The sequence below is a fragment of the Kwoniella bestiolae genome, chromosome 2 (genome assembly GCF_000512585.2).
Source record: "Kwoniella bestiolae CBS 10118 chromosome 2, complete sequence".
NCBI classification, from domain to species: Eukaryota; Fungi; Basidiomycota; class Tremellomycetes; order Tremellales; family Cryptococcaceae; genus Kwoniella; species Kwoniella bestiolae.
Window position 1 is genome coordinate 3,879,738 of NC_089242.1, and position 25,133 is coordinate 3,904,870.

The 25,133-nt window shown below is 47.8% G+C and overlaps 7 protein-coding genes across 7 annotated transcripts; 2 read left to right on the forward strand and 5 right to left on the reverse strand.

The window, feature by feature from the left end:
• Positions 1–588: 588 nt before the first annotated feature.
• Positions 589–2,587, reverse strand: I302_104609 (uncharacterized protein; the record flags this gene model as incomplete). Its single annotated transcript, XM_019189965.1, has 8 exons — positions 589–703; positions 762–1,014; positions 1,064–1,379; positions 1,436–1,678; positions 1,739–1,951; positions 2,003–2,105; positions 2,161–2,320; positions 2,368–2,587. 8 exons carry the CDS (start codon positions 2,585–2,587, stop codon positions 589–591), a joined length of 1,623 nt encoding a protein of 540 aa, XP_019049527.1.
• A 731-nt stretch (positions 2,588–3,318) lies between these two features.
• Positions 3,319–6,018, reverse strand: I302_104610 (uncharacterized protein; the record flags this gene model as incomplete). Its single annotated transcript, XM_019189966.1, has 2 exons — positions 3,319–5,808; positions 5,863–6,018. The coding sequence occupies 2 exons, from the start codon at positions 6,016–6,018 to the stop codon at positions 3,319–3,321; spliced, it is 2,646 nt and encodes an 881-aa protein (XP_019049528.1).
• Positions 6,019–6,469: 451 nt separating this feature from the next.
• I302_104611 (uncharacterized protein) lies at positions 6,470–9,394 on the forward strand (the record flags this gene model as incomplete). Its single annotated transcript, XM_019189967.1, has 10 exons — positions 6,470–6,498; positions 6,629–6,742; positions 6,827–6,906; positions 7,023–7,154; positions 7,211–7,316; positions 7,374–7,491; positions 7,545–7,624; positions 7,694–8,564; positions 8,621–8,700; positions 8,758–9,394. 10 exons carry the CDS (start codon positions 6,470–6,472, stop codon positions 9,392–9,394), a joined length of 2,247 nt encoding a protein of 748 aa, XP_019049529.1.
• Positions 9,395–11,615: 2,221 nt separating this feature from the next.
• Positions 11,616–14,481, reverse strand: I302_104612 (uncharacterized protein; the record flags this gene model as incomplete). Its single annotated transcript, XM_065869914.1, has 13 exons — positions 11,616–11,730; positions 11,789–12,077; positions 12,133–12,217; positions 12,261–12,320; positions 12,369–12,901; positions 12,963–12,988; positions 13,042–13,300; positions 13,350–13,627; positions 13,678–13,773; positions 13,824–13,878; positions 13,941–14,081; positions 14,138–14,311; positions 14,361–14,481. The coding sequence occupies 13 exons, from the start codon at positions 14,479–14,481 to the stop codon at positions 11,616–11,618; spliced, it is 2,232 nt and encodes a 743-aa protein (XP_065725986.1).
• Positions 14,482–15,520: 1,039 nt separating this feature from the next.
• Positions 15,521–16,237, forward strand: I302_104613 (uncharacterized protein; the record flags this gene model as incomplete). Its single annotated transcript, XM_019189969.1, has 2 exons — positions 15,521–15,696; positions 15,814–16,237. 2 exons carry the CDS (start codon positions 15,521–15,523, stop codon positions 16,235–16,237), a joined length of 600 nt encoding a protein of 199 aa, XP_019049531.1.
• Positions 16,238–18,151: 1,914 nt separating this feature from the next.
• I302_104614 (uncharacterized protein) lies at positions 18,152–20,650 on the reverse strand (the record flags this gene model as incomplete). The annotated part of the gene is made up of 5 exons (XM_065869915.1): positions 18,152–19,561; positions 19,630–19,735; positions 19,828–19,913; positions 20,041–20,184; positions 20,372–20,650. 5 exons carry the CDS (start codon positions 20,648–20,650, stop codon positions 18,152–18,154), a joined length of 2,025 nt encoding a protein of 674 aa, XP_065725987.1.
• An 809-nt stretch (positions 20,651–21,459) lies between these two features.
• On the reverse strand, positions 21,460–22,462 carry I302_104615 (ADP,ATP carrier protein, mitochondrial; the record flags this gene model as incomplete). Its single annotated transcript, XM_019189971.2, has 2 exons — positions 21,460–22,252; positions 22,323–22,462. 2 exons carry the CDS (start codon positions 22,460–22,462, stop codon positions 21,460–21,462), a joined length of 933 nt encoding a protein of 310 aa, XP_019049533.2.
• Positions 22,463–25,133: the final 2,671 nt, after the last annotated feature.

Here is a 25,133-nt window from a genome sequence, read left to right on the forward strand (position 1 = left end):
AGGAGGATTCTAAGGGGGCCTGAAATGATTTTGAGCGTCTTGACGAATAGCAACAGATTGTCCTCGAGGGCTACCTTTCTGGACAAGTCTGGTGCGTGAAATGCGAAAAGTCAAAGAAGGCAAATAGCAGTGATGATTCTGGATCTAATCAAAGGATCTGTATATTTTTGACGTAAACTTAATGCTAAGCTCTACTCAGTCTAAAAATGATGCGCATTTATTTCCTGCAGGACTTGTCAGCACATATCAGACCGGATCGATCAATGATTCTCACGAACTTCAGTACGAACACTGCTATTGACTGTCTCGCCGTTTTCGATTCGCTATCTGACTGTCTCATACCATCTACAGTGTAGTGAACCAATTCGAACGACCGTTTGCAGACGAGCATAGCTACTATGGTACATCACAACCAAAGCTGCTCAAGCGAACTCAGCAAGCGAGGGCACTAACAAACACCGCTGAGATACATTGTCATTCGTGAAAATACATATTCACGACTCCTTCCGTTGTGAACAATTACTCCTGCTACCCAAAACCTAACCTCCTGCTCCGTCAAGAACTTTCTCCGCCAAATTCATGTTGTATTTAATTTCTTCCCTCTTGACCCTCAATTTGTCGTTGTAAAGCGGTCTTGGTCTTGTGGAATCGCCATGGCTTGACTCCAGCTTCGAAAAGCTCATCGAGCTCCGCGGCAGTAAGGCTAATCCAACATTAGCTTTAATAAGGAATGTGCCGATTGGCTCTGGGGTAGTACTTACCCTTTGGGTTCAGGAATGATGAACCATGAGGCGATCGCTGCTGGCGCACCAAGTCCGGTGTAGAAGAAGGCAGTCTTGAGACCCCAGTTCCAAGCAGTCGTGTTGAGCATGTAGGGTACCAAGACGTTCATGATAACACCTCCGACACAAGAGATGGCAGCGGCAAATCCTGCTGTGTAGGCTCGAAGTCGTTGTGAGGACAACTCGCCGACGAATCCCCATCCAGTGGATCCCGAGCATTGAAGTCCGACGACTGAAAGAAAGGGTGAGCGGGAATCAAAGTCACGACTCTCCGTACTCACTATAGACACATGAGAAGAACACCAAGAGTTTATCGGAGGCGTTACTTTTTGGGATCACCCCGAGGATACCAATCAAGGTGACAGCAACAAGCATGGTGCTTAGGCCACCACAACAGATATTCCTTCGCCCAACATAGTCAACAGCCACAGCAACGATCAAGATGATCGCCAGTTGTATACCATTGGTAATACAGGTGACAGCGAAGGGATCGGCGATACCAGCAGTCTTGAAGAAGTAACTGGCGTATGTATAGAACAGGGTCAAACCCAGTACCTGTTGAGCGCTCAACGCCCAGGTACTGGCCAGAGTTCGACGCTACAGGAGGAATTATCAACACCCATCCAGGTCTCTCCTGATAGATCTGCACTCACGAGGTTCGATCCTTGGAAGATGGCATACCACTTTTCCCTGCCAGTCGCCGCCGCTACTTCTCTCTCATGAGCGATCGTCAAAGCGAGAGCTTGATATTGCTCATCAACGTCGAAGCCTTCAACCCCTTTGTATATGCGTCGCATATTACTCTTGGCCCGCTCTTCCAGACCTCGAGAAGCACACCACATGGGTGACTCGGGAATGAAAATATAGATGATGAGCATGAGTCCGATTTGGGACCACTAGATATCGGAATCGATATGAGCGAAAACCAATAGAAGTGGAATGGCGATATCACGTACCTGGGTGTAGATAGGGGTTCTAAAGTTGTCGGGCGCATAGGTAGACATAATTTGCAACGCGACCGGAGCGAAAAAGCCGCCAACGGAAAACCAGAAGTTGTACATCATCAAAAGGAAGCCTCGGACCCTGGTGGGAGCAACCTCGGAGACGTATGTCGGGGTGATGAATTGAAGACTGCCGACTCCGATACCAGAAAACAGTTTGGCGATAAACTTCAGGCTTCATGTCAGCAAGATGCATCGTTCGAGACGTGATCCACCTACCCAGACCTGCCATTTTTTGGCAGTAGACTCGCAAATGACTGATGCCGCTAGGATGAACCACAATAGGAACATCGCAGGCTTTCTGCCGTATCGGGATGCCAGACTAAGTGGAAATCCATCAGCAAAGCTCACCTATATAGCAAGAAAGGGGAGCTTACAATGGTACCGATGTCATACCAATAATCTGGCCCACTGATTGAATCGTTCCGATCGCAGATAGAACTGGAGCGGATAAAGCCGGTTCGCCTTTGCTGTCTGTTGTGGTCGCAAACTGCTTGACAAATCCGGGGTTTGCAATGATATTACCATTGATACCGACTACTTGGCGTCAGCTCGTCTCGTGTCTTACTATGGGGAGGGCTTACTCTGGTAACCGTCAGTCGCACCAGCAAAAGTCGCCAGGAAGCAGATAGCGAAGGCCCATTTGAATTTGCTGATCGTTTGCGGGATCGTCAAGGTCTCGTAACCTGTAGCGAGCTGACCTTTGCTGTAGGCATCGTCTTTGGCGTCTGTATGACCAAGCTCAGCAGCTTGATGCTCGCTGTGAATGAGATCCGGTTTCTCGTCGTATGGCGAGGTTGACATGGTTATGATTTGTTCGAGTTGCTGATGTAGGACTTTAAGAGAGAAGGAAGAAAGGACTTGCGAGTTGAGAAAAGAGAAGTAAAGGATGATTAGCAGCCTTTTCGCCCGACTTTTATACTTTTTAGATGAAGTATTGAGATGCAAAGTTGAAGAGCAAGATTGATGTTGTTGAAATGAGAAAAGCTCTGCGGGGTATCAATATTGCCCTCCGGGGTCATATGGGGATCGAGCGGAGAAATTAGCCTATTTTCCGGCATCGCGAGTCACCGCCGGGTACATGAAACGACCACCTTAGCCTGTTGCCCCTCTGGATTTGTAGTACGAGAGTCTGAGGCCCGGGTTGATGATTAACCGAATGCAATCTGTTAGACTTATTCATTCGGTACAAGTGAATCATAACATGTACCGTACTCAAACGTGAAAACGGCGGCATCTGCTGGCATAGCTGTCAGCGTTTTATATCACGGCATACGGGGTGTGCAACAAGGCCTGCGTAAGTTACGATAGTCCGTGGGATCTGATTGATAAACGTGCTCTTCCGCGCGATTGACCAGGGAAAACAGATTGCAGAGGCTCTGCAGTTCCACTTTTGTATACCTCACATGTAGGCCACATCGCCATCGGAGCGCAATGAACTTCGTCAATCCGAAGTTGATAAATGCTGGCTGGTTTAGTCAGTCCAAATGATTTACATATGAGATACATAAGAATACAAAAGGCTGGGAAACGCATCATGCTGCCCATTCGTTGGGTCTTACGGGCGCAAAATGAGGTATATACGGAGGAGGAGGGAACGAAGGAAGAGTATATTGAGAGGAGTATTGACGTAACCCACTACCGATCGTCTCTCGTTGCCCAGATCCTGGTACAATGACTTCCGCGGTACAATTTGGAGGGACCTCTACAGACATATGGAAAACTCCTTCTCGTATTTCCCATTCCACCCCGATCTTGCCGTATGGACTTTGATGACTGGTTTTGGCCGATGTAATCGTTCCTCCTGGTCGGGGGTGGATCGAGATATTCTTCCAGCCAGGTGAAAGAGGGCTAAGGCCACCGACGTACTCATGCATGAAGCTAGCCACGCTTCCAAGCGCATAATGATTGAAACTTGTCATCTCGCCGGGATTGATGCTTCCGTCCGCCAACATACTGTCCCAACGTTCCCAAATGGTGGTCGCACCCAACAAAACTGGGGAAAGCCATGACGGACATTCAGTCGCTTGAAGCATCCGATACGCGTGCGAGAGATGACCGTTATCAGCCAGAGTGGGAAGGACGATTGGGGTTCCAGCAAAACCGGTGTCGATGAGCCAGTTGGCCTTCGCCACCAGGTGGGCGAGGCGTTCTGAGAAAAGAGATCGATAGTCGAGGATGTCTTTGCGTTGAGTGGGGAATATCTCGAAGTGCAGAAGCAGACACAAGGCCGTCTGTGTTTCGCTGACCAATCGGCCAGATCTAGTGACATACTCGGCATAAAATTCCTCTATTAGCTCCTCTGCTTGTTTCTGGTAGGTGGCAGCATCTGCTAGTCGGCCAATGGAATGAGCGATTTTGCCAGCCGTTCGAGTTGAATGGATAAGCCAGGCATCAGCGACTAGGATGTTATCGGTAGGACCCATGTTTGGAGTTTCAGGGGGAGCCCTCGGAGCAAGCCAATCACCCAGCTGGTCGCGATCGCCGCTCCATAGACCGGTTGAGGGATTCCTCGTGACACCTTTGTCCAGCCACATCTTCACAGATTCGAATTGTCGTTCAAGTACATTCAAGTCCCCGCTTGATACATAGACGTCGTTGGGAACTAGGACTGATGCATCTCCCCAGATTGCTTCCGGAGTGGATACATCTGTTCCAGTGTCGGGTATAAAGATCGGAACCACGCCGTCTAGTTTTTGCTGGTCGTGCCAAAGATCTTGAAGCCATTCAGATAAAAAGCCAGAAGAGTTGAACAAGTACGACATGGTAGGGGAGTAAACACACACGTCTCCAGTCCACCCCAACCGCTCATCCCGCTGAGGGCAGTCACTCGGGATAGCTATGGTATTAGCCATCGTCGACCAAATCGCATTCTCGTGTAATCGATTGATCAGGGAGTGAGAACATGTGAAGGTACCGGAGGGATCCATAGATGATTGGAACACCAGCGCTTCGACATCATTGATACTGATAGTTGGCCATCCCGTAATCTCGGCATAGCGGAATCCGTGAAACGTGAATCTTGGGAAATGACCAGTTATGTTGCGGTCACTGAGGATGATCGTGTCGGTCGCTGAAGCAAAGCGTAAAGGTCTCGTTCCGAGCTCGCCATGTTCGAGCACCTCTGCATGTCGGATGATGAGCTGAGAATCAGAATTTGATGGTGGGTTGCACAACAATCTTACGACACCCGCGAGGTTTTGACCAAAATCCAGAATGATCTTCCCGGAGGGTGTGGTAATCAACTCAACCGGCTTGACGGCTCGAACAACGCGTATGGGTGGACTTTGAGAACTGAACAGCCTGCAGGAGGGACGAGGCAGGATATCCGCTTCCTGCCATTCTCCTTGCGAGAGATCTGAACAATCTGGGAGATTGGTGTCGTACTTTTCGCCCTCGTAGAGTCCGGAGCTGGTGATTGCACCAAATGACCATTCCCATTTCCCTTGGACGGGCTCGCCATTGATCTCTAATTGTGCAAGCAGACCTGGCCTGTCCCCGAAGATGTTTCTGGAACCTCCCTGGTAGCCTAAGACTCCTGAGTACCATCCTTCTCCAACCCAAGCACCTAAAACATTGCTCCCTTCCCGCACAAGAGATGACACATCATACGTCTGGTAAGGTAGTCGGGCAGAATAACTTGTCCACCCAGGACTGAGCACGTCTTCGCCAATTCTAACTCCGTTCATGTATGATTCGTATACTCCCAGAGCAGTGATATATAGTCGAGCAGTGTGTATCTTGGAGGCCTGAATGATGAAAGATTGACGAAGACGATATGGGCGTTTTGCTTTGTCGGCAGGTTGGATGAGGGAAGATGAGACGAATGAGTTTGACCAGTCGGATTCTTGAAGAAGTCCAGCCTCAACCTCGGTCTCCAATCTGTTGGTCCACAAACCATTGCTGGATCTCGCCCGGACACCGAGTTGGACTCGTTGTCGACTTTTCAGCGGAGGCGCTGGCCAAGGGACAAGCACAGAGCTCTCAGATGTAAAGGTGTAAGTCTGACAAGTGCCTTGTTCGGCCTGCATCGGAAGTCTTGTCAGAGACATCGGTGTCGTGCTTCGAATGTTACTCACCTCTCGAATTTCGATCTCATACTCGGTCTGATACCAGTCTTTCGCATCTGAAGCGTACCGCCATGAGATTCTGGGGCAAGGAATGCCGATACCCAGTGAGTTCGGATACTGTTCAAAGGTGACATCGACAATCTCAGCTGTGAGGGTGATTGTCATGTTGGTCGAAAAGTGAGTGCGATGTAAATGGATGAAGATCTGAGAGGCTTGGCTCTCTTCAAGATGTTATAAACGTGCAAAGTGTTCTCCAAGTAAGCAAGCAAACAAGCAAGTAGTCAAGTCTGATTTATTGATTCACAAGTCTACCCCTATGGACTGGGGCAACAACTCGGTGTAGACGGTTCTTGACAGCGGCTATTTGGAAGCCCCGCAGGTATACAGGAGCCGGATGATTAACTCCCCGTACCGGACATGCATCTCCGGCGATCTTAGCCTAAAACTCCAGCGCCGATGTCAGCGGACCTCGCGCGTTGTACGGCATCGTCTGGAGCAATGAATGCATACTCGTATCCCAACATAGCCTATTCGCGACATTTGACTACAATCGTACCCGCCAACCATTGTCTTACTCAGCATTGTGTAGTCCTCTGGAACATCGGCACTGAAAGCCATGTCATCCGACTCACAGAGCCAGGGCACGTCAGTGAAAAGGAGCAAACAAGGATGCCTTAGATGTCGGCATAGTAGGGTGAGTGGACAGATCACCATGGGGGATTTATTACCCCGGATTCATCAGTTGGGCCTTCACACAAGCTGATGTACCAGGCAGATCAAGTGTGACGAGGTTCATCCAGTATGCTCGCGATGTAGAGATCGCTCGCAAACTTGTCAATGGCCCAATAATGGACCAATGTCCAGGAGACATCGCAATCCTCGAGCACAGGTCAGTTGTGATGGCTGTAGACAACGCAAGGTGAATTCCTTCCCATATTCATCGTATGAGTCAGCGTTGAAGGATCCCGTCTAGACACGATGCGAAAGCTCTCTTACCGGAGGATCTTGTAAGCAATGCGTTGATCGGGGAGAAACATGTCATCGCGCGACGCAGTATATCATTCGCAACGAAGATCTCAGCCTTTCCACGGAACAAGCGACAAGCTTGCCATACAGTACACAAGATAATCAAGACACATTGCCTCATCATGCTACAAATTCTAATACAGTCGCTGCCGCTGCTAGTCAGTGCGACCCATTCTGTGATATCATAGGCCCAACAAGTTCATCCCTGATATCAGAAGGAAAGAGTGTTAGTGATATGAAGGATCTCGTCAGACTGTATTTCAGGACCGTTCATCGTGAGTGTATAAGTCTGGTTGGTACTTGACGGGACCATTACTGACACCTGCCAAAGACTTTGGATACCTATCATTTGTGCACGAAGCCGACTACTGGGAGCTGGAAGAACGGAATCGCGCTCCTGAGGATCTGCGTCTGTTGATGGCTGCACATGCAGTCAGGTGAGTCGAGGCATCTCGTTTTTTTGGTCTGATCGCCCTACTGACATCAATGAGCAGGTTTGGAGGGCAGCTAAAAGACCCCTTGCAGCTCGAGCTAGCGGACAGATGGGTGTTGGAAGTAGGGGAGCGATTGATACCAAAGGCTCTGACTGAATTCGGAGCGGTTGAGTTGATGGTAAGTTTACCAGATTCTGTTAGACATCATGCTTGTTGCTGAAAAGGGTACAGGAGGTGGTTTTGTGCCAGACGTATGACTTTCTCAACGGACGTTACCAACGGGGTATGGTCATGGCTGGTATGGCAGTCAGGTCAGTCATAGATTCCAGCTCTCATATCATGGATACACTGTGAACTGCTAATTCTGTGGTGCGTATCAGGATGATGACCTTCCTTCGTCTGAATGAACTCGACGAGTGGCCTCGACAGGCAGCCAAGCCATTGCTCAGTAGGGAAAGCCTGAGGAGACTAGCTTGGTCAGTTTGGTTCGTTGACGCTACCCTGGATGGCGGTGTCTTTGGGGCTTCCAACATACACGAAGATGCTTTCACTATCCAGCTACCCTGCGATGATCGGCCATTCCTCCTTCATAGACAAGTGGTGACCGAGACACTGGTGCCAAAACCTCTTTCATCCATACCCTCCTCTGAGACATCTCAAACGGAACCACTCGATCTTTCGGGTCATTTGATCAGAGCTATGTCTGCTAGACAACACCTCGCACAAGCCTATTCGCGGATACGACGGCGTCTCCTTACTCATGGATCTATCAGCGAAATGGGTCGCCAAGCGGAAGATAAAGCAAAATACCTGCTTGACTCTCTGACCCCCGATCTAGCTTATTCTCGCGCTCTATATTACATCTACCACGATAGACGGCCATCTTTAGTATTACTCCACGTTGTGCGGAACAACTGCATACGTCATACTTCCCTTCTCCGAATGATGGTTGGTCAAATTACGTCCGACTTGGAGATTGATCAAGTTCAGGAGCGTCAAAACTTGATATCTAGCGCGATTCAGCTTAGTCATATCCTCAATGATGCGATGGACCACAATGTCACATTCGACCCTCAAATTGCCATGCATGCCTACAATGCCATCGAAATTCTTCTTTTCCAGCCAATCCGGCTAGCTATAGAGTCCACAGAAGGGTGTGGCCTGTCAAGAGAAGAGATTCTTGTGGCAACAAAGCCATTCCTGCACGTCATCAGAATAGTTTCGGCAGTCTGTCCACTAGTGAACTTGATTGTGAGTTTAGGTGTTCAAGAGCTCATTTTCGAATCATCTCCTGACGTTATCTGAAGTACCCTGAAGCGATCAATCGTATGGTGCAGATGGGCTACGTCGATGATCTGACGAATGATGATATCCTCGCGGTACTTCAGTGAGTGTTTCGGCAGACGTAATATGAAGGAATCGCACTCACTGGGAAGTTCATCAGAAAAATCCACTCATTGACCGACGCCGAAAAGGAATTCGATTGGACAGAGTCTTTCTGGCGATACGAAGTTTTTCTCTCGCGACGATCCCGTGTAGGAGTAATAGAATCGAATCATGCTGGTGGAGCTGGACGCAGTCAGTTGGCGGAGTCCCCTGAAGATGCCCTGTTAGAAGTACCAGCTCCTGTCCCAGTATCGATTCATTCATTCTCTCCCACCACGGTACCGTTAGTTCAGCTCGAATCTCCCAACTCTTCGATTCAACAGCCTGGCAACATAGTATCTAGTCCTCAAAGTATGACAAACGCCACCACTCTGGCTCAACCTATACCGCAATCGCCTGCGTATCCAGACCAGTATGATCCGCAGTCGTCTTCGGACCCAATATCTCGGCTCCAGAATCTATTCGCAACCCGAAGACCGGAATCGATTGCTGTCAGCCCGGTACCATACGTCGCCATATCAGATCTCACTCCTGGCGGCAATGAGCAGTGGCCTCTCTCATCAACATCTGGCCTCAATCATTCCCAAGCTATGACCGGAATGGACGATTTCAGCGGCATGTTTATCGATGGATCTGTGATGCCAACAACACAGTCGGGACTTGAAGGTGTTTTTCCTCCTTTTTCATGGAGATAACGCCTGGTCCTGCCCGGAGGAGTGTTGGAAAGCGATGAAGGAGGGTTTACGCGGAGGGCGGTGTCACAAACCCTCCGCACAGAATGACTGTGGTAGGTCGAATACTGATTTTGTGGTATCGTGCATGTGTATCCTTCGGTAGAATCTCTTAAATTGAGGTAAATACCTTGTACATCGGATGTAAAGTGTCCATCTCTGAGCGAGTCGGTGAGGTCAAACATGATATCACGATGTTCTTTAAAAATACAACAGCGAGAAGGGCCTCAAGAAAGGGCCGCTTATGAATATCGTTCGCAGGCCTTCTGAGAAGGACGTTTTGTCACATTTCGATGTTGTACGTCACTAAATATGACCTTTGCGAGGGAGACATCAAGCTTCCCCGGGGCTCGATTTCAAGCTATCGCGAGGCTTACTCCCAGCATGGCCCGAAACAGCGAGATTTATGCCCTCCTTGGTCAATCTTCGTCTACATCAATGGAGCCTCAAAAGCAGTACGACGTAAGGTCCATTGTACAGCTGTTTTCCACTTTCTTGGCTGTAGAAAGGCCCCTCAAATGCTTTATTCTGTTCACTGATTCATCCTTCAGCATCGTCATTTTGACCCACCCAAATTCCAACCCATCACTCGCTGGTATATCGCTAAATCTCAAATTACATATCTTCAAGCTGATTTGACTAGGTCTGCAGAATGGCCTCTGACGCTATCGAAGACTTAGACACCTTAACGGTCATTGGCCCAACTGCCCCGACTTCAACCTCGTCGCTCGCGGCCGACGCTTTCCGCGCAGTGGATGCTCTCAAAGTGGCAAGAGAAATGTTGACATCGTCTATCAACAAAGATACAGTTCGGCAGATGACGGGCCAGACCTCAACGACCTTTATGAGCAGCTAAAACAAATCGACCCGAAAAGTCTTTCGAACTTGGGGCATGACCTTTACTTGTGGAGTAATTATGTCAATAGTGAGATCGGAGAGTTGGTGATAGATGCCTAGACTCTTGCGCTGCCCATATAGAAAGTGACCTGTTATTGCAGGACCATTCACTGGTAGACCGCATCCCTCACTTCATCAACGAGTCTTGTAAGGAGCTCTACAACCGAAACGTCAAGGCAATATTTGCGCAAGTAAAAACGCAATGTGCAGATTTAACCTTAAAGACATTGGAAGACATAAGACAAGGTCCACAGGTAATCATGCGAGGTGTGGAAGCACAGTCCATCTACCAGCAATTCTGCCACTTACTGTTGTGCGATTGGGCCGAAGGATGGGCGTAAGCTTGAATTCATGCTCCGCGATTGGGACTGTGCAGAGGACTGGATCGAGGCCCAACTCAGCGCTGCTGCAGGCACGTCCGGGAGGATATCAGAGGTATAGAAACGGACATAGGGGCTGAATACTGTGTAATCAACATGCCTGAAGGGGATCCGTCGTTACTAAATCAATCTCTAGGACGAGCTGCTGGGAGTCCGCATAAACCACTCATCATGAAACCCCATTGAATTCACTATATGCTAATATTCTCGCCTCCGCCTGTCGTTTTTCGTCATATCAAGACCTCTGCTCTACCGATCAGCTTATACTTAATGTCTTTTGGGTCTGCGGACTGTCATGCTTAATCAAGTCCAGTCTCCTGTCTCCGGAGAGCGTATCCGTTAAGCTTGTCATGTAGTTCACTCCTCGCCATATGGCCATGAAAGTACGTGCTGAAGCTCTCGCGAGGGTCTCAGGATAGATCTTCGCTCCTTCTTTGTATGCGCCGTTGCTGTTGGGAAGCGGCCCTTCCCTTGCCGCAATCGTTTAACTTCACTCCATGTCAGTATGGCATACTCAGCTCGATTCGCCTTGTATATTGAGTTGAGCTGATGTTGCCAATCAGAAGCTCTCATTTGAATCAGGTCGTCCACTGAGGTCGAGCTCGAATGTTCGGACACGTTCACAGAATGTCAAGCGGTTTTCCTTCGATCCGATCTCACAATGAGTCCAAGCTAGGGTACGGCTCAATACATAGACTTCGCTGAGCTTGCATAACGTGGTTGAGGAATTAATCAAGAGGATCAAATGATTACCAACGCTTTCAGGAGGAGAATGCCGCCACATCGCGACAAGACTGACTTTCAAATCCTAACATTTCGTTCTTGTTTACTACTAGATGTGCGACATCGATTATAACTATCTGTATCTATCCAAGCCATCCCTTTTGTCTAATCACCCCTTGTGTGGTTTAATGAAGAAGACTAAACGTCCCAGTTTCTCTTATGTCTCTGCTTGAAGCACCGACATATACCTTGTATTCCCCATCAGGCAAAGTCCAGCCGGCATTGTAGGTATCCCAGAAACTGTGAAACAGATCGTTAAGGTCATCTCACGTCTCGCCACACAGACAACCAAACATACCTCAAGTCACGACGAGTCAATTGAAACTCAACCTTCTTCTTAGCACGTACATCGAGTCCTACAGTATCAAACCCACGAAGGGCTTTGATAGGGGCACCATCGGCTGGTGAACCAATGTAAAGCTGAGGAATTTCACTGCCGGCTAAGTTGCCGCTGTTGCAGACGTCGATAGTCACAAGGGCGAGACAGTCATATAGCTCTGTGGAGTTGGCTGGGGCATACTGGTTGAGATTTGCGGTGGATGATTGTATATTGAGGTTGGAGTAGTTGAATGTGGTGTAAGATAGACCTGTCATAGAATAAGCGAGCTGGATCGCACAAGAGTAAGAAAAGCCTTAACTTACCAAATCCGAATTCAAACGCAGGTTCAATGCCATTCTTGTCAAACCATCTGTAGTCCACAAACAGTCCCTCCGTGTATTCAACATCCTGTACAGTATATCAGTGCCTAGTCGGTGTAATGGGGACTCACCTGGAAAGACGTATTCAATGGTTGGATCTCAAAATCGGGTAAAGCGGGATAGTCTTCAAGCTGTGTTAAGTGTCAACAAAGGGGCTTTCGACTTGACAGTCCACCCACCTTGTGTGCGATTGTGTATGGAAGTCTGGCAGAGGGGTTGACAACCCCAAACAGTACATCCACTAGAGAGTTGCCTGCCTCCTGGCCCAGACCACCTGCATCCAAAATGGCTGTGACGTTTGGATGGTCTGACCACGATGAGACATTGAAAGGTCCACATGAGCTGTAAATCACAGCTGTGTTGGAGCACTGCGAAGCAACGCTCAAGATGGTTTCGTCACCTTCCCATGAGGCCGTGAGGTTCTCTCTATCGTAGCCCTCACTACACGTATGCCGCACATCCACAAGACAGGCAGCGCCCGCGGTGTTGGCAATAGCAGCGTATGCGGCTTGATTGGTGTGATTGAAGTTATCGAAATATCCAAAGACTTGAGTGCTGTGAGCTCGCGCATGTGATTGCAGTGCCTGGAACAACGTGATCGCGTAAGGAGCGGTTACATAGGAAGATCCTTGGCCACCAAGAAAGGTACCCATGTCTTGGTCGGGGGAAAAGGCGAAGGAGACAGGATAAGGAGCTCCATAGAGGTCGACGGCTGTTCACAGAGGTTCAGCGGCTGCTATTTCCTTACTGAATACCTAAAGTCCGATACTTACAAGCGGCTTGCCCAAATACGTAGAGACTAGACATATTGACGATTAGCAGACGCTGTTCTTGGTTTCGAGGCTCACTCACGATTGGGTGCCACTGAGAGGCAGCAGGTCATCGTTCTTCAAGAGAACAATCGATTTCGACCCGATCTCTCGAATCAAGTCATTGTGTTCTTGCGACAGGGCATTTACGCTAGTGTTCAGTTTTGGATACTCCTTATCTTGGCCAAGCTTGTACCACGCTGAAACGATCCGATGCGCCATATCATCGATCCGCGATTCGGAAACCGTGCCATTCGCTACAGCACTAGCCAGCACACTATCAGGTCCAAACGGATAGACAACTTTATTGCGAGTCAGCCCCGTACAGCGATGGCTTGAAACACAACTCACAGCCTTGAACGAAATCGTCTGTGTAGGCTGTGAAGGTAGCCCCAATGACGGTATCCGTTCCAGCATTGGCAGAATTGACTTCTTGACCTTGTACGATGGCGCCGAAGTCTGACATCACCCAGCCCTGGAACTTCAGTTCCTCGTGAAGCCATTTACCCAACGAAGTGGGGTTACTGCAGGCATATGATCCATTTACGCCATTGTAGGCACACATCGTGGAAGCTACTCCGGCGTGAACAGCGTCTTGGAAAGGCCATATGTAAACTTCATGTGCAGTCCTAGAAGTCTGTCTCAGCTGGAAGATTTGAGGTAGAAGGATCAGACATACCTATCGTCAATGTTTGAACTGGTCCATCGCCTGCCGGTCTCTTGTTCATTTCCAATGTAATGTCTCATGGTAGACATGACACCTTGAGACTGTACTCTGTACGATTTGTGAGCGCTAAAAGTCTCTTTTCATGTCACAGAACATACCCCTTGACATGCTCCGCAGCTGCTTGACCAGACAGATAGGGATCCGCTCCGTTGTCTGATGGGGTATGTGTGATTCTGTGGTGAGCATATTCCAGGTTGCTTAGTTATGCCACTCACATTTAAATGCACGCCCTGCACCTGGACTTCGTAAGATGTTTACTCCAGGACCGAATTGGACGTTGATACCCTTGGCTCGGGCTTCTTGACCAATTGCAACTGCCCGCCTATACATCAGGTCACGGTCGAAACTACCCGCCCCTGTCGTTCCATATTTGTCAGCCGTGACTTGTACTATGTTCGGACAATCGACTTACCGTTCAGGGCCATCGGAAAGGCAGAAGAGTAAGGAGCACCTCTGACACCCTCTGCGCCATCTGCATAAAACAAACCGGTGTAACCCAAACGATTAACTTCTCCAACACGTGGAAAGTCGTTGTTCTGTTGCGTGATGTTGAGTTTCTCCTCTAGCGTCATCTGCGAAACCAGAGCTGCAGAATGCCGTCAGCACGGATATGGCTTTCAGCGACTTGTACGCACCTTTTGCTTTTGCCAGAGCGTCAGCCCATCCTCCAGAGCCGTCTGCGACAGGCACAACATATGCCCCGGATGCAGTGTTGGCGCAAAAGATTGCTGGGACCAGCAGTGACGCGAGCAGCATTGTAAAGTTGACGGGAGACAGTGTATCTTGGAGTCAGAAGGCACCCTGACTCTGTGTACGAAAGAGGGTCAAGTCAGGATCTCCGGGGCAAGATTGAAGGAGACGACTTCGTAATACCGACAAGGTTCAGTGATATTAACTGCCACTCACTCTCATATTTATACATATATCAAGACGCTCAATGTAGCGCAGTCCGGTGGGATGTTGCCCCGCATCACGCTAAGCAGAGCATACTTGGGGATCCACGGATCTCCATAGCCTATCGACAGCAGCTTGTGATCAAAGGTTATTGGTAAAGAGCTGGTTCCGGAGTTTTTTGCCTAATTGTGCCAAGAGATTTTCACTCGGCTAATTTCTCCAGCCATATCGCATTGTTGGCACAAGCTGTTACTAGTATACTATTACTTCCTTCTCTCAGCTGTCTTCCTCGAGACATTGACTTGGGTACTGCATCTGTGTTCCGATGGAAATCGGTGCGCGAGCAACATACAGTACATTTAAACACAGCCGAAACACCTTAGTTTTGTGCAGTGCTTAATGCAGACCCAGGGTCTTTCGTACCATCATGCGCCTTCGGGCTGATCTCTTTGAGGGCTCTGGCTCTGTGCAGTGGCTGTGGAGGTGCGACTCTGATGGTTGTGATCCTTTGATCTCGTCGGTGATCGATGACACGATCTCGTACTGTACAGTGTTGAGTTCGAGTCATTTTTTGTACAGTATCGAGAAAGTACATACTGTATTGCCAATCGTGGGCTTTCTTCTAGACCTATTTTGCGATGCACTTGCACTTGGATTCGTCGTCATGAAAGGAGGAATAATTGCAAATCTCTAACATGAAAAGAGACTCAACCGAGGTCTTCTCGCTACAGTATCTGGGAATTATGGTTTTCATGATATATAAAGAGCTGTTATCAGATTATCTCGAGATCATCTCAAGCAAATGAACAAACACGCACCGCACTCCACCCAACTTCAATCGGAAACGGATCAACTCACTCAACAGACAAAAGCATCTCATAGTACATAGTCGAAGTACAATATGACCGTGTCACAATCCGCACCGTCGAGCCAGGGAATCGCCACCCCTACCTCGACCGTGGGCGAGGAACCAACGAGTGCGAGCGTGAGCCAAGCCATCGCAACGAATGTGGCTAGCCAGCTGAGAGATATGGCGATCACTCTGAGGGAGATCAAAAGCTACTTGATGGAGGCAACGTAACTAGATGGGATCTGATTGAGCTCATTTCTCACTTCGGTAAGGTCGGATCGGAGTTCGGTTTCACCAGGATCAGCGCTGAGGACAGTGCAGCTTACAACAAGATGTGTTTCAAGGCTCTGGCTGAGAAGACCATCGAGTCGATCGCAGATATCAAAGCGAATCATTATAGCGCTAAGTATTTATTTGGCTGAACGAGACCCCGGTCTGGCTGAGAGCATGAAGCGAGATGTTCTTAGAGAGTACGAGAAAGAGGTAACAAAGGCTTTCGACGAACGCTCGCAGGGTCTTAGTCTGTCAACTGTCAGGAATTGGTATAGTAATGTGGAAGGATCGGATGGATGGCGACCGTGTGAAGTGTGGAATGAGCTTAAGAACAGTAATATCACAGTCACACCGACAAACGAAAATAGAAGTGCGTTCAGATGTGAATATGGGCCTGATGGCGAGAACAGACAGATGATCGAGTTTGAAGGTATCGGTTTTCACAGTGATGGAGTGACGAAATCTTTGGACAAGTATAGCCCTCAATTTAGGTGAACTTCGAGCTTGGTATAGGATAGTATACTAGGGGAACGTCATGCACGTAGGACTAAAGGGGGTGACAGCCTGAGATCAAACTATTATATTTTTTTATCCTGAAATATTAAACGATATATAGCTACAACAAGAATTCATGAGGGAATATGTTAATAAAATATGATGACAAGAAAGCGAAGCACATAGTCCGATATCTGACCTACGACATTTTACGTGATTCCCAAATCTCTGTTGACTTCTTCGGCCTATCGCATCAATAGATAATCAATCAGCATGACTCTTCATCTTCAGGTCTAGAGGGAACCGCTCAAGATGGCGTAGCATAGGATCAGGCGATCGAGACAAGCAATAGGGGATCATGATGATAACTGAGACTCACCTCAATTCACATCCCTCCTCAGACTCGCACCACCCACATCTCTTGGTCTGTTTCAAACTCACTCCTGTTGTGACTTCATATCCCGTGCTATCTCTCTTTCTCGTTCGCACGCAACATCGTTTACAACCAATACATAAGTTATTATATCGCCAATCGTGAATCTTGTTTCAGACCTATTTTGCAATTGGAGTCTCTGGCATGAAAGGAGGTACGATTGCCAATCATTCATATGAAAAGAGATACTATACAACCGAGGTCTTCCCGCTACGTCATTCACTCTGGTCTACATGACTGCTGTGAAGCTGTTCACGGTACATATGTAAAGAACTGGTAACAGACCATTTCGGTTCTCTTCTCTTTTCAAGCAAGCGGACAGACGTGCAGTTATCTCGTTTACGCCCCAACCCCTGACGGCGATACTTTGATCAAACCACAATCACACAAGACGAATACCGTAGAAGCGCTTTACACCTACAGTAGTGCCAAGTATGACCTCGATGGGATACAAAAGCTCGACCTCTGAGGGAATCGCCACTCCCTCCTCTACGATCGCGTCTACTTCTTGATCCCCCCCGAGTAACTCTGAGGACACCAAGCTATTACAATTGACGAAATTGTTCCAAGAGATCAACCAAAAAGCCGTTGAAGCCAGATACCTCCTCGGCGGCAGCCGGAGCGGCTTCCTCCCTCGAGACATCATCACCCTTTATGGGGAAGTCAATTCCACTGCGACCAACTTGAGGGATCTCTCAACGGATCTGTATCTCGGCGTAAGTCGCATTCACGATTATATCAAGAAGTTGACGGAGCGGGCATTATCATCCATTGGAGAATCAAAGGCAAAGTATGTGAATGATGTATGGGATTGACAGTCACCACTTCACCAAACTCATGAAAGACGATATCATGTCCTGCCGATATGAAGTTCGAGATGTTTTCAAGAATCATTTCAAGGCCGTGAAGAAAAAAGACGTGGAAGATTGGTACAGACCTGAATCATCAGGTTGCGGATCTGATAGACTGTGGAGAAATGTTGCTAAAAGCGAAATCGATGTCACAGTGGTACCCGATACGCAAGGAAAGTCATATGTGTGTGAGTTTGGACCAGCAGGTGACAACAGACAAAAAGTCGTACTTGAAAATATCGATTTCTCCACGGACCAGGTATTGTATTATTTGGATGGACTTGAATCTAAACATGAAGAAAGTAGGTATCAGTCTTCGAGCGCAGACGATCAGCTCTGATTATATATTATCCACTTGACTTCCGTCTCAGTACATGTTTGATACGGTATATGATGCTATGAATAAACCTATGAATTACACTCTGCTAGCAACTGACAAGATATATTGAGCATACCGAATATACAACTAGGTCATTTTACGCGATTCCCAAATCTCTTTTGCCTTCTTCAGCCTGTCGTATCAATACAACTTATCAGCACAACTCCTCACCCTTAAGATTTATAGTAACAGTCAAACCGCACAAAAGGGCGTAGCATAAAGAAGGAAGAGATGATGATCCTGACTCTGACTCACCTCCACTCACATCCCTCCTCGAACTCGCACCACCCACACCTCTTAGTCTGTTCCAAAGTCACTCCAAAGGGTTCTCTCTCTCCCATCCAGAATTGCAATACATTTTCCAAGTGTCTCGCCAAGAGTAAGGGGGAATGAGTGAATCGGTGAGTACCTATGATAGTCCCGGATGGTAGATTGTCACTATCCCTATCCTTATCGTCATTATTCGAAGGTGACTGGCTCGGCTTTGAATTCCGTGAAGAGTTTGAAGAGCGAGAAGAAGATCTTTGCGATCCATCCGGATTCGATTGGGATTGCTGAGATGATACAGGCGTTTTCAACACGTTGACTATCCCCTGACCATCCTCCACTTCCACTTCCACGGCTGTATTGGAATCCACTAGGCTCATCTCAACCGCCCAGGCCAGTTCGTCCTCCTCTTTTGAATCCTCGTCATCCTCTTCTCCCCAGTAGATCTCCTCGCTCGTCCTAGTGGGCGGACGAGTGATACTCAGCGCATCACCCGGATGTCTATCCATGGTACACTCCTGATCATCTTTTGCACTATCAAGTAAAGATTGAGTAGATTTCTCTTTAGACGACTTGAGGGATTCCTGAATGGCAAGTTCTATCAGACGTTTCTCCTCGTCTTCCACGTCATTGGCAAAGAGCGGCGTCGGCGTCGGTGGTGGTTCTTCTTCCTTTTGATTCTCCCTCGTACCTCTCCTCCTTCTCTTGCTCTTCCTATCTCGTCGTTCCTTCTTATCCTTCTTCCCCCCCGCACGCCTATACACCAACTTGAGTGAATCCTCTGTCCTACCCAGATTCCTATTTTCCTCTTTTGCCTTCCCCTTATCTTTACGTTCAGCTCTACCATTAACGTCATGTGGCAAAGGTGATCCCAGCCCCAATTCCTTCACATAACTATCCCAAACCGCCTTCAGATCATTCAGGTTCTTAGCCCTATCACTTCCATACCTCAGTCCATTTCCTACAACGACCGCTTTACTCTGTTCCAGGAACCCCTCCGAGAAGCGAGCATCAGGGTCGAGAGTAAGATGAGCAAAGATCATCTCCCATGAGAAAGCATTCCGACTAGGCAGGATCGATCGACTACTACTGCTCCCACCTGAACTATCCTGGCTCAACCCAAGAGAGGTAGAAGTAGAGGTGGAAGAAAGGAGTATAGCATCCAACAGTTCCTTGTATAACATAACTTGCAGTCTACCTGACAAGGTATCTTCCTCCCTGGGCAGGACGTTTGAAGCCCTCGTCTTGGAGTCGGAGATGTACAGTCTATGGGTCTTGGGGTTGGGGTCAGGTAGGATGGGACGGGAAGAGGTGAAGAATGATTTAAGGGATGTTTGGGTCGATGGGGGTTCTGAGGGTAGGGCAATGTGTATAGGTTCTCGAACTATCTCGTCCTATAGACAGTCGATTAGTAACAGAACATGGTCTAGATATGTACGAGGTGGAAAAGAAGAGAACATACAATCACACCGTAAACTAAGACACCTTTGACGAACCCCACAACAGGCAACTCACGGCATTTGCCCAGGACTAGTAGAGCTTCCATCGCAGCAAGCATGTTCAAGAATCTGCGTTATGCGTGATTGATCAGCGAATGCAATCATACACCACAAGCCATCGTCTTCCGGAATGAGGGGTCGAGGATGGTCGTTGGACTCACCTCAATCCCCATATATCCTCTTCGGTCGAGATGGGCACTCTGATCTCCTCGGGGTGAATCTCCCTTTCCAGCCGTTTATGTATTTTCTATTCCACACCCCATAATCACTATCAGCGAAGGACAGATGGAGAGTAGGGACAGAAGGATCGGAAGCAGAACGAGGTGGAGTCTGTTATCTGTAAAAGGAGAGATGGAGACATGACAGTCACGTACCTCACCCCTTTTCAAGATCTTCTCCTTCCCCTCCACCTTGATTTTATCCACGACGATCTCGTTCCCTTCTTTTGATTTGATGATGTCCGGTCTCTGGGAGGGAGGGAGGTAAGGTAATGTTCTGAGGCGACTGGTAGAATGCACCTGAATTAGCAGGGCACATCGCATAATGCATAAGAACGACAAGACAAGACAAGTAAACGGGAGGCAAGAGCATAAAAGTAAGATCACTCACTAGTCATACTATCCACCAAGAAGAAAGGCAAAATCCAATCAACCAGTCAGCAATCAACAACCATCCTGAGCGAAGTAAAAGATAAGATGGACCCACCTGAGTCTCACACCACACAGGTCCAACCAAATCCGATACGCTCAAATACCCTTTCTTCCTGAACTGTTGAAAAGGGCTGATCGCTTCTTCGATACCCAGAGGTAGATCCTCGATATCACATACATCACTGGGATGATCCTGAGGGATATGGACCTGCGACTGAGATTCGGCAGCTCGTAAGGTCCGTTCCAATTCATCGTCGTAGGGTATATCATCGTATTCTTCCTCGTCGATCGGATGAGGATTAGGTGGACTTCCTCCACTCTGGTCGATCTCCATTGTTTTTGTGGATGGCTAGATTGATCTTGAAGTTTATTAGATCCTGAGTCGGACTGGTCATATCGTGTGCGTCGCTGGCATTGCTAAGATATGGTAGTTGATGATATGGATGTATGTACAAAGATGTAATTTTCTAAGGTGATTCATATCATAATGACTGAGATATGATTGGGTTTTATACTCAAGACTCATGACGCGTGAATCACCTCCACCACTACAGACTCTCTGCTTGCAGTTCATCTTCTTATCTCGTAAAATAACGCTGGACTAAATCTCATTCATACAGGCGATGTGAGCTAATCGTCAATCACCACCACAGCTGAGATATCAGTGAAGCTGAGAGTGCTATCATACGACCATGCAACCAAGACAAAGGCTATCGTAACGCCATCCTGCTGCATCTCGTTAAGATATATATCTCCTCATTCAATAAAAAAGAAACCACGACCCATAACTATACGCAACTGCAAGGCAAAGCAAAGAGCAAAAGGATATAAGAAGTGAGAATCTTTAATATGTATAATACTTTTTATACGAGAATAAAAGAGTTTATATATAATAAAGAGGATGTAACATGGATGAAATGGGAAGGATTTGGGAGGTGGAGGATTGTTTCATGTTTTTCGATCGATGAAAGAATCTGTATATATGCGAGGTAGTGGAAGGGGAAGAGATATCGGTACTTGGAAGGTAAAAGGGGAAAACAGACATGATTTAAAGTTGGTTTAAATCAAATCGTTTATCCGGAACCACCCTGATAAATCAAACACACGTCAGCAAAACTGTACACCATCTTCAACTAATACAGATCAACTCACAGAGTAGACTTTACCGAACATCAATTCTTGCATCTTGTCGTAAAGAGACAAGACACCAGCACCGGCAACACCACGGAGGATGTTAGCACCGGCACCCTTGAAGAGGGATTTGATACCTTCCTTGGCGACGATTTGAGAACCGGCATCCATCATGGACTTGTAGTGGACGGTACCACCAGAGGTCATCATCATTCGTCGTCTGATGGTGTCGAGAGGGTAAGAAGCGAGACCAGCAGAAGTAGTAACAGTCCAACCGAGAGCGAAAGAGGCCAAGAAGTTTCCTTCAAGAGGACCAACGAGGATGACGGGCTTGATGGAGTCGTAGAGACCGAAGTAGAGACCTCTGTAGACGATGATACCAACGACGGAAGGAACGAAACCTCTGTAAAGACCAGCGATACCGTCGGATGCGAGAGTCTTTCTGTAAACATCGACCAAACCGTTGAATTGTCTAGAACCACCCTTCTTGGCAGACTTGTTGTCGTTGGCCAATCGGGTTCGGGCGTAATCGAGAGAGTAGACGAAGAGGAGGGAAGAGGCACCAGCAGCACCACCGGAAGCAATGTTACCGGCGAACCACTTCCAGTAACCCTCGGACTTCTTGAAACCGAAGAGTGACTTGAAGTAATCTTTGAAGGCAAAGTTCAAAGCTTGGGTGGGGAAGTATCGGATAACGTTGGCGGTGTTACCTCTCCAGAGGGAAGCCAAACCCTCTTCCTTGTAGGTTCGGGAGAAACAGTCACCGATACCCTTGTAAGGGGTAGCGAGACGACCTTGCTTGATCCTACAAACGAACACGAGCGTCAGCGAATGATTGTTTGACTTTGGATCAATTTTACATGACAACAACTCACATTTCATCTTGGTTTTGGACCAAGAGCTTGATTCTTTCAATGGGGGCAGCAGCGGTCTTGGAGACAGCGGCGGAGACACCACCCATCAAGAAATCGGTCAAGAAAGCCTTGGCATCCTTTGGTTTTTTAACGTCGGACATTTTGCTATATTGAACGGGAGAGTCAGTTGCTGCTGCCATGATGAGATAAGATAGATATGGGATGAAAGAGATGACGAGGTACAAGATGGTGAGATGATAGGAGAGGAAATGAACAAAAAGAAGTTGAGATCGCGATAGGATGAAAAACTTTTACTCTCTAGCATAGCTAGTCGCAGTGTGTTATGGGGAGGGGAGAGGAGTACGAGCTACCAGATCCACGCGCTATATCGGCCATAGAAAAAAGTAACAAGTCCCCTTCTGCCCCTTCCACGACTCCATGCCTCATACACCTTCTCAGAAAGGAAAAAAGATATCGGGTTGTTCACATGATCAAAAAGCAGGGGGATATTGAGGACGGATTGATGGAGATGCTACTCACACTACTACCTCGAAACAGATGAAGGAAAGGAAAAAATGAAAGTAAGAGTAGTGAGTTGAAGAAGAAGAAGGCAGAGAGAAAGATAAGAGTGAAAAAAGTGAAAAGCACGACTAACAAGGTAACACGCCGTACTGTACGGTGGAGTGAATAACTGAATGACTGACAATTACACCATACACCATACAAAAATCACCATAACGGAACTATTTCGTTTTCTTTCGCCTCATTGGTCCGAATTGTTCCGTCGGCGTTTCATCCGGGGATCTGCATTGTGGCACATCGGTTCACCCGCACTCAACCCCATCATACATACATACATTCATACAGTTTGCTATTGAATCGCACAGACCTCCGCTGGTGTCATTCAGTTTCAGCTGTCAGTGCATCACAGAGAGAACCAAGCTATGGACCAAGCCTTGTCATGCAAGTAGGTAGCAGAGACAACAATCACAACTCCATCTTCTCAATTGAATCGCAATCTTCATTCTCGCTGCGAAAACAAGTTGCCCATCGCAATGCAAACGCGGTGATGAGACCGTCTAAAGGCAAACCCGGGCCGAATAACTCCGTCAAAGTAAGTTATCGAGTTGGGTTGGGTTGTATTTCCACAAAAGGCGGACATAACCATTTTGTGAAAGCTCGTTGCATACTATACTTGACGATGGTGTGCTGCATAAACTGCCAATTGGTACGAGTTTCGATATATACCTTAAGCATGCTGCATCACTCCATCGCTGTTGTGTCGAATAGGTACCGAATGCAAACAGCTACATCCCCTGAGAGCAACTACTGGCTACGAGTGATATTAGCCTTCATTGATATTGACCCGCATATCCTCAAAACCCCATGTCTCCCAGCTGGGCCAAGTACTCATCCACCCAGGTCCGCAACCTCTCCACGGGCCCCAATATACCATACTGACCGCTTCATAGAATCAATGTCGCTTTCAAGTTCAGGATGGAGCTTCTTACTCTAGGCCTGCTATAGTATCCTTGTTGTTCACGACGATCATGTCACGCAACATTCACCACGATGTCCAGCTTATTACCTTCTACATAGTGTCCACACCTACCAGCCACCTCGATAGCTTCCGCTGCGGCTGCTCTACAGCAGGCCAGGGCTCTCGCAAAGACCCCCAACAAAGCTAAGATTAGACAATGTCTGCCGTTTGTGAGGTCAGAGTTGCCATCTCTCAGAGGAAGTACGAAAAGGCGACGGACTTCGTTGTGATGGATTGATGGGAACACCTTACCTGAGAAGGCATACTGTTTGGTCAAAAAAGCTGGTGTGAAGCCCGTCCAAAGACTGATGTTGAAACTAATGACGAGAGTTATTCGTCTGCACATCTCCGCCTTGCATTAGATCCGAGAGATACTGTACTATCATATCTACAGACTGGGAAATTTCGACGCTGCTATAAATCAATCGTGGGTTTCAGAGAGCATGACCTTGTGTCAAATTGCCCCGAATAAAACCAGAACCGCCTTGTGACCAGTAAATGGTAATTGAATTTGAGATCGCAAATGAATACAGGACGATAATGAGGTCCCGACATGTACAGCGAAAGACGTTGTACGACCTAAACCTACATTCCATCGTTCTACGATCGTGAGCATTCGTGTCACGATGGCGATTGACGATTGATCTTCACTCCTCATCCCTGAGTCTTGACTTTTGGCCCCTTCGTCAATAAGCACACATTTACGCTGCAGGATCATCGGAATGAAATGGTAGTCAAGCTACTATTTCCGGTGCGAGTCGAGGGCTGCTCGCCGAATGAACATTACAGTCAGACAGTATCAGTCCAAGTGAAACGTGACTTGGATGTTATAGCCCACGGGTCCGTGTTTTGATATCCCTTTCTTTTCAGTTACTTGGTTGTCACTGTGACTAATCGCATGCTATCAGTCGTCGATCTGTGTACCTCGTCTTAATATCCTACAACCAATTGGGACTGTCACGGAGCCATACCTAACCGCTGGCATACTGCGCAGTGGGCGGACTTATTGCTGGGAGTCTAGAAGACGTCTTAAGCAGCGATCAATTATATACTGGAAAACCCGCCCTGTTCACTGTCTTAACAGAGACCATCAAGTAAGCTAAAATCAGACGATGAGGCTATCTGGTGTCGTCGGAAAGACTTCAGTAGCATGTCGCGAACATAACATCCTGGCCTTAAGTAGCTCCTATCACCGAACATACACAACCACTGGCCGCCGAATGTTACAGTACATCTCATGCCACCACACTCTCGTTCTACTCATCAATCAGCGATTGGAGCAATGGAGCCAC